This window comes from Gossypium raimondii, chromosome 13 (assembly GCF_025698545.1).
Source record: "Gossypium raimondii isolate GPD5lz chromosome 13, ASM2569854v1, whole genome shotgun sequence".
Lineage (NCBI taxonomy): Eukaryota > Viridiplantae > Streptophyta > Magnoliopsida > Malvales > Malvaceae > Gossypium > Gossypium raimondii.
The window spans coordinates 56,578,196-56,592,493 of record NC_068577.1 but is presented as its reverse complement, the minus strand read 5'-3'; the positions used below and the strand labels follow the sequence as shown (position 1 = coordinate 56,592,493).

The 14,298-nt window shown below is 32.1% G+C and overlaps 1 protein-coding gene across 4 annotated transcripts; it reads right to left on the bottom strand.

The window, feature by feature from the left end:
• Positions 1-4,260: 4,260 nt before the first annotated feature.
• On the bottom strand, positions 4,261-11,337 carry LOC105783216 (ethanolamine-phosphate cytidylyltransferase). 4 transcript variants are annotated; one of them, XM_052626619.1, is made up of 11 exons: positions 11,127-11,337; positions 10,353-10,761; positions 9,482-9,717; positions 9,198-9,355; positions 8,146-8,217; positions 6,469-6,536; positions 6,148-6,268; positions 5,466-5,531; positions 5,258-5,380; positions 4,646-4,733; positions 4,261-4,597 (listed from the first exon to the last, which is right to left on the bottom strand). In XM_052626619.1, the coding sequence occupies exons 2-10, from the start codon at positions 10,709-10,711 to the stop codon at positions 4,662-4,664; spliced, it is 1,275 nt and encodes a 424-aa protein (XP_052482579.1). In that variant the 5' UTR covers positions 10,712-10,761; positions 11,127-11,337; the 3' UTR covers positions 4,261-4,597; positions 4,646-4,661. The 4 variants fall into 4 exon arrangements, with proteins under 4 accessions (XP_052482579.1, XP_052482580.1, XP_012463993.1 ...); XM_052626620.1 differs by having other exon boundaries at positions 4,261-4,577; XM_012608539.2 differs by having other exon boundaries at positions 4,261-4,733; positions 11,144-11,334.
• Positions 11,338-14,298: the final 2,961 nt, after the last annotated feature.

Here is a 14,298-nt window from a genome sequence, read left to right as displayed (position 1 = left end):
AAGGTATACTAACCAAATCATTCAAATACTTATATTTACCCATGTCAAATCTATTAAAACATGTCATTTCACTTTCAAAACATACACAATTCATTCATCAACACTTTAATAGCTTATATGCCTTAGTCATGAACCAAATCAACCATTCACTAGTACATATCTCAAGCATGACAGCAAAAATATCATTTCACCTAGGTACCCTAATCTACAATTTTTGCTTTTCCCCGATTATATTTGGTTTGATCCAATTCTCGATCTATACTTATTTCATTCAATTCATAAATATTAAATATTTATACATCATATCATGACATGAATGAACCTATAAAATTTCATTTTTTGGTACTCCTAAAGTTTTGCATTTTATTCAATTTAGTCTCTGAAATCAAAATAACAATATCTTTCAATTTTGAGCTTTGATTCAAAAATCGATTCCAATTACATCCCTTAGGGACCCTCTACTATCTATTATTACTAAAATTGCACATCAATTTCACAATTTATTCACTTTAGTCCTTATGTACAAAATTAACAATCAAATATTACAATTTAGTCCTTTTTCAATATCTAAGCTTAACGATATCAATTTAACACCAATCTCTTCAAGAAATCAATAATCAAGAAATGAATAATGACAAGTTTCAAAACTTCAATATTTTTACAAATTGGTACATGGGTTAGCTAAATCAAGCTCCCATGACATCAAAAACATAAAACTTACAAGAAAATGACTTAACTACAATACCTAATTAGTGGTCGAATGTTGAAACTAGAGGTGCTCATGGGCCGGGCGGCCCGGCCAGGCCCGACGGCCCGCCCGAAATATGGGAGGGTTTGGGTAAAATATAGGCCGAAATATGGGCTTGGGCAAAAAACGAGGCCCGATTAAAAAGCGGGCAGACCTCGGCACAACTTTTTGGCATGCCCCTGCCCTACCCGAATATAATAAATATTTTATTATTTTTATTTTTTAATTTTAAAATACTTTTAAAATACTATTTTTAAATTTTTTAAATTTTAAAAATTTTTTAAAATACTTTTTTAATTTTTTTAATTTTAAAATACTTTTTTTAATTTTTGTTTTAATTTTTAAAATAAATTTTTGGTATTTATTTAAAAAACGGGCCGGGCTTATGAATTTTTTCCCGGGCCGGGCCTGGGCAAAATTCTAGGCCCATATTTCGGGCCGGGCCAAAATTTTTTTCCTGGGCCCGGCCCATGAGCACCTCTAGTTGAAACCCTTAAGAGCTTTCCTCCTTCACTTGTGGTGGACGATTCTTGTTGAAGAAGAAGAGAAGAATTTCTCTTTCATTCCACCACCAAATTATATATATACTTATATTAATGTTTAATTTAATTAATTAGTTAACTAAACTTAACATTAATCAAGTATAATAATTATTAACCTTATCGTCCACTACCACCTCTTGAAAAATATTTATTTACCATTTATGACCATATAAAGCCTTGTAAGGTGTCATTTTGATGCTCGATTGATAACTATTGTTGTAAGCAAACTCAGCTAATGTAAGAATCTTTCCCAGCTACCTTCAAATTCAACCACACAACAATGTAACATATGCTCGAGTATCTGAATTACTCACTTCAATTTCCATCGGTCTGAGGGTGAAACGTCGTACTAAAATTTAGCTTAGTAACCAAAGCTTCGTGTAACTTACCCCAAAATTTGGAAGTAAATCTTGGATCTCGGTTTGAAATGATAGATATAGGCACGCCATTTAATCTCATAATTTCAGATATATAAGTTCCAGCCAATTTTCTCGAGTGAATAGTTGGTTCTCACAAGAATGAAATGAGTCGATTTAGTCAATCTTTCAACTATCACCCAAATTGTATCTTTCTTTTTTGGCGTTAATGGCAAACCCGATACAAAATTCATAGTGATTCACTCCCATTTCCACTCAGGATTCATTATAGGCTGCAATTGTCCAGACTGGACCTGATGCTATGCTTTAACCTGCTGACATGCTAGACATTTTGCCACATATTCAGTGATCTCTCTTTTCATTCTCGGGCACCAGTACAACAGTTTCTACATCTTGTTGTCTCCTGGATGCATCGTATGCGTACTATTGTGAGCTTCGTGCAGAATTTCTTGTTTCATTTAGAATTCTTCGGTACACACAAACGGTTTCGAAAGTATAGATTCCCGTTATTGTCAATACTGAAGTTAATGGTTTGATTATCTTCAAAAAGTTTTTGTTTCTCTTGCAACTCGATGTCATCTTTTTGCAACTCCTAGATCTTCTGAAGAAATACGAGTTTAGCTCTCAACTTGGCTAAAATAAAGCCATCTCACTCCAAAGTCAAACAAGCATTCATCGCCTTTAATGCAAGCAGGGATTTTCGATGCAAAGTATCCGCCACAACATTTGTTTTACCCGGATGATAGTCAATAATCAAATCATAGCCTTTAAATAACTCAAGCCACCTACACTATCTCAAATTCAATTCTTTCTACGTTAGCAAATATTTAAGACTTTTGTAATCTGTGAAAATTTGACATTTTTCTCCGTATAAATAGTGTCTCCAAATCTTGAGAGCGAAAACCACTGCCGCAAGTTCCAAATCATAAGTAGGATAATTCTTCTCTTGTGACTTAAGTTGTTGAGAAGCATAGACGATGACTTTTCCTTCTTGCGTCAGTACACCACCATTGATAAAGGAGCAAAGGAGGATTCAAGTCAATACTTGGCACTTACCATCAAAATTAGCAAAATAATTTTGATTCAAAGAGTTAGTGTCACTTGACTAATGACGCTAAACTAAATTAAGAGCATCACACTTTAATCATAAGCGCTAATTATGGTAACTCGTCACCTTTCAAACTTAAATCTCTTGAAATAAGCCTTAAGGTTAATTTACAATTGCAGTGAAAAGTAGAGGCATAGCTAGGGGGTGGTAAAGGCTTTGGTTCCCCCTAAAAATGTAAAATTTTAGTTTAGTCCCTTTAAAAATAATAATATTGCAAATTAATATATGGTACAATTTCAATTTGCCCTCTTAAATATGAAAAAAAAATTCAATTTAGTCCCTTACAAATAATGAAATTATACCATATTGCACTTTGGCCCTCCCTAAATATCCAAAAAAAAAAAAATTCTATTCAGTCCCTTAAAAAATAATGGAATTATAAATCGATACACGGTAAAATGACATTTGGATCTCTTAAACATTTTATAATTCAATTCTGACCCCCTCAAAAAAATTTTCTAACTTCGTCTCTGTTGAAAAGTGACATGAAAAAATTACTTTTCAAGAAACAAAACAAAATTAAAACAATAAAATTTATTATGTTTTTAATTTGCTGTTGTAAGTATATATAGCTTTGCTGACAGAGTCTTTGCTCAATTGGCATTAACATTGTTGCTAGTGTAGAAGGATATGAGTTCGCTTATCCTTCTATTTTAGAGTTAAGAGAGATTATGAGTAATTTTAGGCATTGTATTAAAAAGGCATAATGGCTTATATGGCCCTCCAACTTTATAAAGAAAAAAAAATCATTTGTCTTCCATTTAATTTCTTTAACCTCTTTTATATAAAAATATTTTTTTAATTTTATAAATTAATTAACGTTGTCGTGGCATACACATTGATTGTCACATGGATGCCACATCAACAAAGTAAACATACATTAATTTTAAAATGATTTGATAAATAATATAAGTTTATGAACTAAAAGAGACAAAAAATTAAATAATAAGCTAAACCAACTTTTTTACTTTCTACCTTAAAGAAAAAAAAAGTACAGCTATTAGGTAACTATTGAATGAAGTTACTCTTGAGCAGGTTCCAAGTAAATTAAGTTGTTTATTGTGATTTTCATATTTCATTTCCGATTTAGAATTTTGAGAAGTGTTGTAAGGAAGTAAACACTATTAATCTTCACATTGAAAAGGAAAAGAAGAGTCTTTGACATATTTAAACAAATGCACTGCACATCTTACTCCCCCTCTAAACATTTTCTTTTCTATTTCCTTTCATAATTTCTGATTTTTGTCTTTTTTATATAATACCTTCCAACTCTTAAATGAACTTTAATACACTCGAACCCGCACCCCACACCTCAATCCCCCTAAAAAAACTCTTGATTGCTCAATTTCACATCAAACACCTGAAATGGTTGGGGGAGAGAAATAAACACATGCATGCTTACTTGAAGCAATTTGTTACTGTTTAATTTCTTTATCAAAACCATGCTCTAACAATTCTTTCTTACACTGAAACAGAAGTAATAAATTAAGAAAAAGACTCGATTCTTAATTTACATGACCACTGTCAAAGCATGCAAAACATATGTAACACTCTAAATTACAAGGCTTTTAAATTAATCAGTGATTACATTGCTAACAAGCATATTAGTAGTAAACAAATTATTATAAAGATTCCTCTACATCTCCCCAAAAAAAAACAGGATGAATAATAATAATGATAATAACAATAATAAAAGATTTTTTTTAAAAAACTGTTCATTTGGAAGTTTCTGGTATTGATGTCTTCCAATGTCATGTCTTCTTATCCTCCTATCTTTGAAATAAATGTCTTCAGCAAAGCATCTACATGAATGGTCAAAAGGCTGCATGAAGAGCTTTTTACCAAATTTGCTATCATCTAACAATAATACCTGTTATATATATATGCTAGTCCCCTGCAACATATGCCTTCTCTTCGTAGTATTTCTTTTCGCTTTGCAACTTCTTGGCGTTGCGTTTCTACATCAATAGCAAGCACCGAAGTTAGAATATGTTAACATGGATTGTGCGTTAAAATACCATATGTTCATGGAGTAGTTAAACACAGAAATAGGATGCACGTCTTATAGCAAAGGTAAAAGTAATATGAGGTCATTGTACTAAGAATCAGATTACATTTTGCTTTTTTTACTAAAAATTGAACAAATTAGTTCCTGTACTTTAGATAAAAAAGCAAACCAATTATTCTGTTAAAAATTTTATCCATTTCGATGGTTAAAAACTGATCCCAGATTCTTGACATGAGGTACAAGTGGCACACCAGATGTAATTGTCTGATTATTCAGTCAGTTACACCATTTTTTATCATTAGAAATGGAAGAAAATTTTAACCAAAATGACTAGTTTGTACTTTGTTTTAACGTAAATGAGGAAAATATAATCTGACTTCCAGTACAAGGGCTCCATAATACTTCTACCTATACCAAAATATAGAATAACAATAAATGCAAACCTCGAAAATCATGTAGTGTAAGTAAAAATACCATGTAAACCTCATGATTGGTGACTATCCTTTGGGCTACAGAGCTTGTGGTTATACTTTTGGGGCTTTCAAGCAACCGGAAAATTCCCATGCTCTTAGGAATTGCATATGGATCAGTTTCACCCTGTAGGGAGCAAAGTCATTTTAAATCGATAGACACAAGGGGTCATAACAGTGAAACAAATCCGAGGGAAGTCTGAAAAACCTACAGGCAACGAAGAGTTACTCTCCGCAACTGTCCCGTGCACAACCAAAGAAATGTTGAAAGTTGTAATCTGTTCAAAATAAAGAAAATAGCCTCAGAACACCTTCCTCATTTTAAAAGAGAAAGAAACATAAAGCAGTGGTTGTAACAAATAATACAAGTTGCCAATAGCATAGCTCTAGTGAGCAGGATGCAATTTAATATACCATCACCTGGCTAAAGAAACTATCAAAATCCAAATCATAAAGCAGTATGGTAGAATTCAAAGAATGGACGAGCTTAGGCATATAAGTTGTGGGTTTGGCAAAAAGGGTATCATGCATTTATTACTAAACCAAAAGAGTTATCGAAATTTTAGTTTTGGTTTCTAAAAGATTAGATGCAGTCTTTTGTAAAGAAATTGATAAATTGGGCCATGATAATTAGGAATAGAATCAATCATGGTTTCCCTTTCCTCACTTCAGCCAAAACCGACAAAGTGTCCTCATGCAAGTTTCAAGCTGATACATCACCATGAAGTCATATTAAAACTCACTGCAAATAGATCAGAAGCTTGTTGCAAACATTTGTTCTTCCACCAAAGTAACTAATTATGCAACACAGAATGTTATTTCGAAGAAATTGATACCTAGTTAAAGGGAAAAAATCATTTGCATAGGCACACCAATATTAAGTTAAGAAAATACCATGTCCTTTGTAACTTCCCAAGGTGCACCGATGATAACTTCATCAACATAACGGCAAGCTAACACACTAAGAGTGCGCTCAAGTAAATGCATAACTGGGTACGGCATTCCCCTCTGCTCACTGCAAGAAAGGAGACTAAAGTTATTCCTTGCACAGAAATCCTATATTGATAGTAGATTTTGCCCCACATGCATTGCAGTAAGGTGTAGAGGCAGGTCTCTAATGTTAACTTTCATCCTTCCAAATTCGGTTGTCCTAACAAAATTTAAATGGTAATAAACCAGACAGATGAAAAAACAAGCATTACATTAATAAAGTACCTCACAATATAGTCAGGGTAGATACCAACTAACAAAAAGTCTCCAAGCTGCCTTGCCTTCTTGAGGATCTGAGTAAAATATAAAAGATGGCTTAGGGACATGGGCAAAATGGAATGAGTAGAAAAAGTTCTCTTACTCTACAAAAAAGCAAGTGCCATTTACCATATATACATAGGTCACAAATTACAGTAAAACCTCTAAAACAATATGATTGAGACTAGAGAAAAGAATATATTTTTTAAAGAGGTCATTTAGTTATCAATAAATGAATAGACCATTCACTTACCAATACATTAATATTTATTATCTTATGCATTCAAAAGGTTATTATACTTCATTAATCAACCAAGATTACTAATTTATCGAGGTTTTACTCTATCCATAATTAATTTTAGCTCTTTAAATTTATGATGCATACCCTATCTCTTTCAGAAAAAACCCTAACCCCCAACTTCTTATTCCAGTTTCTGTTTTCTTTCTTGATCCTCAAGAGGATCAGATAAAGAATTCATAGAATTTCACAAGAAATATGGTCTTTAACCTACTTAGGATTCGGCAAGAATGGTAACTAAAAGTTCCAGCACAGGTTAGTACTAAATGTTGTTATTGCTAATCAACCAATGGGTGTAAGAGCACTTCTTTATTATTATTGTTTTGATTATGAAAATAAACATCACCTAATTGGTGAGAGACATCACACCACTTTCAGATTGAGGGTAACAGCATTTATAAAAAAGGATATATTTTACTCTTTTCCCAGAAGGATCAATCAGAGGATGCCACCATCCAGATTGGCATGTTATTGAATGAGCAAATGGCACACAATTATATGCTGAACTTCAATATTACAACAAAAGATATCAAATTCGTGTCATATTGGGATGAATTAGTTGGCCGATAGATATGTAGAACACAGATGCACTTCGACAAAGTAAATGGGCTTCTAATAGTAATCTGTCATTTAAAAGATATAGAGGTATCATCACTTTCTAATATTTACCAAGTTAAATCTTATACAGACCTATTATCCACCATGCTACTTCACTCCATTGTTGGGGGATCCCTAAATCAAAATGTACAGAATTTAGCAGCAGGGAAATCTGTTTCTATATCTGGAGTAAAATTGTAAATTTAACAAATGTATTTTTAAAACTTCTGGCATTTAACTTAGTAAGTAATCCCCCTCTGATAATACCCTCTGCATCTGACTCAAATATGCCTTTCAATAACATTATAGCATCAACCTAAGTTATTAAATTGGTTGAGCTACGGTAACACCCTCAGCTTCTTAACAACACTTTTGCCTGTTCACTCTAGTTCAAAATTTATTAAGAAAAGGTAAATATTTAAAGGATCCTCGTTACAGGAATGGCATCCTCCAGTCTAATTATCATCGAGATTCAAATTTAAGAAGAGCTACTAAATCACTAACATAGATCAACAATATCAACCAGCTACCCTGTTCATATGTGCTATGCTCAACAATTACAACAATATGTACATTAAATGAAACCATAACAAGACAGTAACTAGTGAATGCATATCTTACAGCAAAACTAAAGTAACAAAACATGGTAAGATGAAGAGCAATCACCAAATTGTCAATATGTCCCATTTTCATGCCATTGTAATAATATAATTAATAAGAAAATCAGTTGTATTACGAGTGAGTAATACCTCCACATGCCCGGCATGAAAGAGATCGAATGCCCCATCAATGTAGACAATGCGAGCATTTGGTCCAGGTCCCTGAGGAAAAACTGAATGAGACTCATGTAAATAAGAACGTAGCTCTTAACCCTTTTGCAAGAAATGTTTGCATGCCAGTGGATGCAACTGTTGATCCACATTCATACTTTCAAGATTGCCAACAAATTGTTTTAGACCAGCTCTCAAAAAATTACCATTCAAGCAAATGATTTATATATTATCTACATGCATGTATTAATATGTTAATCATCTGTCAAGCTTATCCAGACTTTTATGTTCAGATGGTTACTTTTCGATAGAAATTTTTGTTTGTATTTATCCTACACAGCATAACAAGACAATTGCTATGGCAAATTATGAATTTTGTCAGCCTAATTTGAGAAAGATCCATAAAATCATCTTTTGTAGTTATCAAGGCAAAAAGTGTGCCTTTACCAGGCAAAAGGAATATAGGGCGTTTGTATGCCTTTACCAGGCAAACTTGGCAAGACTAGTGTATCTTTTATAATAGGATTCCGAGCAACTATGGATGTTCTGAGACTCACTCTATTTGTTGACAGACTTTCAAAGATTTCACACTTTATTCCATCCTCGTATCGCCTAAAATTATAATCTGCTATTGGGAGCAACACTTGAAGGAACTTGTGGAAGTTTCTTAATACAAAGCTTAGTTTCTCTTCTTTCTATCTACAATAGATGTCCAAATGATATTTAATTATTTGTTTCACGTAGGATTGGAAGATCCGGTCAGGCTTCTAGTGAATAGAAGATCAGGTACCACTTGGGACAAATACTTCCTGTGGCAGTATCTCTTATAACCTATTGTGAAAGACTATACACATAGGAAATTCAGAAATCAGGGTAGATCACCTTATTCAATTTTAAGTCGTATAGAAATAAATTACCTTTTCTTCCACCTAGTGCCTAGTGAGTAGTGTCTAAAGATGCAAAAAAAGGCATGTACTGGAAACATACGCCACCCAAGCTTTTTCAAGTGGTAGTCACTTTTCGTTCCTTACCTTGCCATTTGAGAATTGCACAATCCTCCGAGATGTTGGTAGAAATTGAGAAAGCTGACCCCTTTGTAATTGACGCCTTTTGCCAGAATCTACCTTCGAAAGTGTGCTATTATTATCTCCAACGCCTTTATTATCATTTACAGATGAAAGTATCCTTCCTATGTGCATATAAGTTGTGAAATAATTAGAAACGCTGTTACCCTTGGCACACAATTTACAGGAGCTAGTAAATGACAGGCTACAACCAAAGGAATATCAAGCATGTCTCAAGGAAATTTTAGTACCTACAATATCCGTGCTAGAGACACCTTCAGTGCGCTTAATCTGCTTGTAGCGGCCAGCTATCTTTGCCAAGGCATAAGCATCACTTCCATCAGGGAGAAGGCATGGATCATCACCATGTATTACGTAGTCAATCTTATGCTCATTGAACAGACTGTTCATGAATTCCTCAGTAATTGCATAAGGGGCATTTGCTATTACTTGATCCACCCACTTTAATCCACTAACAAGTGCCAGCCTGGAGAAAACTTCAAATAAGATCCATGGAACCGTTACACTAAATTAATTACAAAAATTCACCAGAGGAGCCAGTATGACAAACAAAGCAGCACAGGGATGAATTATATTTGAAAGTTCAGTATGTAATTGCATAATGTGTATATGCGTGTGCATATATATATATATATCAATTTCAGGGCAGCCCAATAAGTTAGATGCAAAGAACACATCTAAGGTATAAAGCCTTCTAACATACACACTGTTGTAACCAAAATTGTTCCACCAGCTAACTAGCCTCTACAATCCATCTTATTCATTAACTATGGAAACAAGCATAACTGAAGTTGTTACGGTTTGGTTCTAGTTACAAAGATCTAATCTGTCGATATTTATTGAGTTGGCTTTCTCACTTCAGCTCTGTATAAATTATATGTTCTTTCCGTACTGTTTTCCATTCAATTATTTTTCTTTCACATGTTGAGGATGTCATAGCCTCTTCCCTATACTTGATCTTCAAAACATCAATCACCAAACCAAGATATCAAGAATGCTTTCTATGTGATTAAAACACAAAATGAAATAGAGATAATGAAATCAAGATACCACACTAAAAATGCCTCCCCCCAAACACCCAAAAAAAGGCTTTGTTAATACCTCTCTTCCATGGATAGAATAGGAGGTCCTTTATTAGCGATAATCTCCTCATCACTCACGACACCCACCACTAGTTCATCTCCCAAAGCTTTAGCTTGCCTCAAAGCATTGGCATGACCATAATGCATGAGATCAAAGCATCCATCCATGTAAACCCGTACGCGCCTCTTCTCCCTCTTCTTCTTGAGTAAGAACCCTAAATTTGACCAAGCATAAGACACTGGGAAATTCCCAATCCCACCAAAATAAGAAGTTGAAAACCCGAGCAAAGCTGCCGTTAGCATTAATCCGCCAAACAGATGTGGCGTGTTATACATCCATTCCCAAATCCAATTGTTACTCTCATATTCCATTGCCATTTCTCTCTCTCTCTCTCTTTCTTCAAAGCTCAATTCGAGGAGACACAAACCTGCAAAACAACACCACCACCAAATAAACCCTTCAATCTAACTTTACACCAAAGCTCATATACCTAAAGAAACAATTAATACACATTTCCCCCCCTCCTTTTCCACCCGAAACATGGAAATTAACACGATATTTACACACAAAAAAATGCATTACCGGTCCTAAAACACATTTAAACCACAAATAAATGCAGAAACGAAAGATCACAAAGCAAGATTTGATTTACAACATTCCTTCAAATCTAAATCTTACCCAAAAAAACTAAGAAACCAAAATAGCATTTAGAAGTTAAAACAAACAATAAACTTTACAACGCAAAGAAACAGCTATTAGAATATGAGCAAAAGCTTAGATCGAATCTTTTACCCCCTTTTTTTTTTTACTTTATTTTCTTTTCCTCCGTTTTTGTGTTCGTGTCTCCTACTTTTCTTTCTCCTTCTCCTTTGTTCTTTCTCTTCCTTTTTTTCTTTCTTTTTTTTCTTCTCTACCACGGATTTCTGACATAGAGCTGTCCCAAAACACACACACACACATATATATATATATATTTCTGATATTAAATTAAATAAAATATTAATGAAAAAGAATTTTCAATTTGAAAAAGTAAAGATCCTCCCCTTTTCTTTTTTTTTGGTTGAAGTAATTAGATCCTTCCTTTTTTTATTTATTAAATAAATTTTATTTTATTTTATTTTATTTATTAGCGTGTCTATTTCTATGAAATCCGTTGCTTCAATCTTAAGTCTTAACGAAGGGCTGGCTTTGACCAAACGTCATTCTTTTACCATTCTTTCTTTTGATTTCAAATACAAATAATATTAGATTTTATCACATCGATAATACGAGTAAAAATATGTGTAATAAATTTCAAAACGATTTTGGTTGAAATAATAAATTTAAAAAATTGATATTATAATGTTCTAGAGTCAAATCCGATTATTTGTAAATATTTTTTAAATTTTTATATAAAAAAGAATCATGTATCGTAATCAAAAGTTTTGGGTGAAACACTCACAATGAAGGAATACACGTTCAACTCTTAATATTATTAAGAAAGGCAGACACAAACCTCGAATAAAACAAAGATATAAGATACAAAAGAATGGTCTATTATGGAATGCAATTAGAGTAATAGCTATAATATATTTGGAGTAAAATTGGAAAAGCGAACCTAGGTATCAAGATCTCAGAGTCTTAGCCTTTATCAACACGTCATTGGCCTTGATGACGAACTTAAAATTTTGAAATTTTATAATATTATATTCGAATCTCACCATAAGTAAATATTAGATGTTATTTTGATTTAAATGAGTTTTCCTTTTCTTTTTCCCCTTTTTTTTTTTCTATTGCGTGAACAAAAATTGAAAAAACCAAAAACAAAATGACAAAATAGGGTTGAATTAAAAAATTATTTTGGCCAACTAAATTGGAAAGTTCAAAATAAAAAAGTCAGAATATATTTTACGATTTAAATTATAAGCCTTAGATGAAATTAGTAGAAGTTTCTTCCTTGTAAAAATTATTTTATTTTCACATATATTTTCAAATTTAGTATTAAATGAGGGTGGTTAAAATATGTCATAAGTCCCTGTACTCTTCAAAAGCGTGGAATTTAGTCTCTCTACTTTTCAGATTTTAAAATTCAGGTTCAACTATTATCATTGTTAATTTTTTTTGTTAAATTTAGATTAATTACAATCAGGGAAACCCCCCCCAAAAAAAGTACCAAAATTGAATTATAAATGTTTTATTATGTATTAATTTAGGTTTTCATCATTTTTGAAAGAACTTAATTAGAATTTTTTTTTCATTTTTAAGAGGGCAAAGCGTAATTTTATCATATATCAATTTATAATTTGATCAGGGCCAGGGCCTTGCTTGTCCCTTGTATTCGCCCCTATTACTTTATTTTTTTAATCATATAGTTTAGTCAATGAAAAAAATGATATAGGGACTTAAATTTTAAATTTTTGAAAGATATAGGGACTTATAGCATATTTTAACCTATGAGGTTTCTTTTTCAAATGATGAGACATTATTTTTCTTTTTCAAATGTCACATCTTTTTTTTTCATTGAGGTCACATCATTTAGCATGTACTATGTAAGTTAAGTTTGAGCTCGAATTTGAGTATCTCGTGTTATTGATTTAATTGAATTTGAACATTATAATATTTGATTCGAACGGTTTATTCACTTAATTAAACATTTCACTTTTTGTATATACTAAAAAACGTAATTGGGCTCAAATTTGATATTGATTATAAAAATTAATAAATAAACTTAATTTAACTCGAGTTCAACGTTGAATCTCAAATTCAAAACAGTATTGTTTCTATTTGAATTTAACTTAACTCGATTATATCCCTATTATAAGACTCTAACAATCACGACAAAATGCTCACATTTTTAGCCATCAACTCTCGAACAATAAATGATATTACATAATACAAAAAATTACAATTTCTAAAGAAGTTAAACTATAAATCTACCACTTTTTGGGGTTAGAATCGACTTCAAAAGTTTGAAGATGAATGCAATTTTATTACTATATTAACTTAAAATTTTATAAATTTTAAAAGGACTTAACATCGAGCAGAAACCCTTTGTATGTCCTTTTAACATCATCCTTAATAAGTTGATATTATAAATAAAAGATATCTACAGAAATTTCATTTCAACAAAATCATACATAAAAAGAAAGAAAAGAATATTACTATGGTGTAAACAACGAGTTTAAAAGTAAGCATTACACAATCTTCGAGAGCTTTTAGAAGAGAATATATTCCCATTTTATACCACATATGATACCAAGAAATAAAGTGATTTTTAGGATATTTAGAAATCGATTTTCATTCACTTGTAATAAAAGTTGAGTTTTTCATTAAAAAAATTATTTTATACCATAGTTATATATTGTGACGGATTCCACTCTAAATAGTCACTTTTGTTTGCCTTGGGTTACATTGTAGTGATTTATGTTTGAAATGTTACGTTTTAGTCACTTACGTTATTGTTTTGTTACGAAATGGTTGCTCTGCCATTAAGATATGTTACTTCCCAAACGGCAATTTAAAATGAGTTTTCAATGCCAACGTGGAAGTCCAACCGAATTAAATTAATTGATTTTTTAATTAAATAAATTTAATTAATTAAAATTTCTAAATTAATTAAAGGAAATTGTTAATTTAGTTTCCCAAAATAATCAAAACCAATGCATCAAATTAATCTTAGAATTGGAAAAAGAAAATCATTGGTCTCCTTTTTCTTTTAGTTTTCGTTTCTATTTTGATTGAAAAAACCATCCATTTTCATGGTCATCTTTGTTGAATCGAAACATTAGAAATCAATTTGAGTGCTCCATCAATCAAATGGATTTTTTTGTTCAAAATGGAAGAACAAAGAATCAATTTAATAGAGGTTCACGAATTACAGTAAGTAAACGAGGTTTCTTGTTCTTTACTTGGGTTTTAGGTTAAGATATTATGAGCTTCTTTTGCAAAAAGGAGATCCATATTTTCATGTTATATATGACAAGCA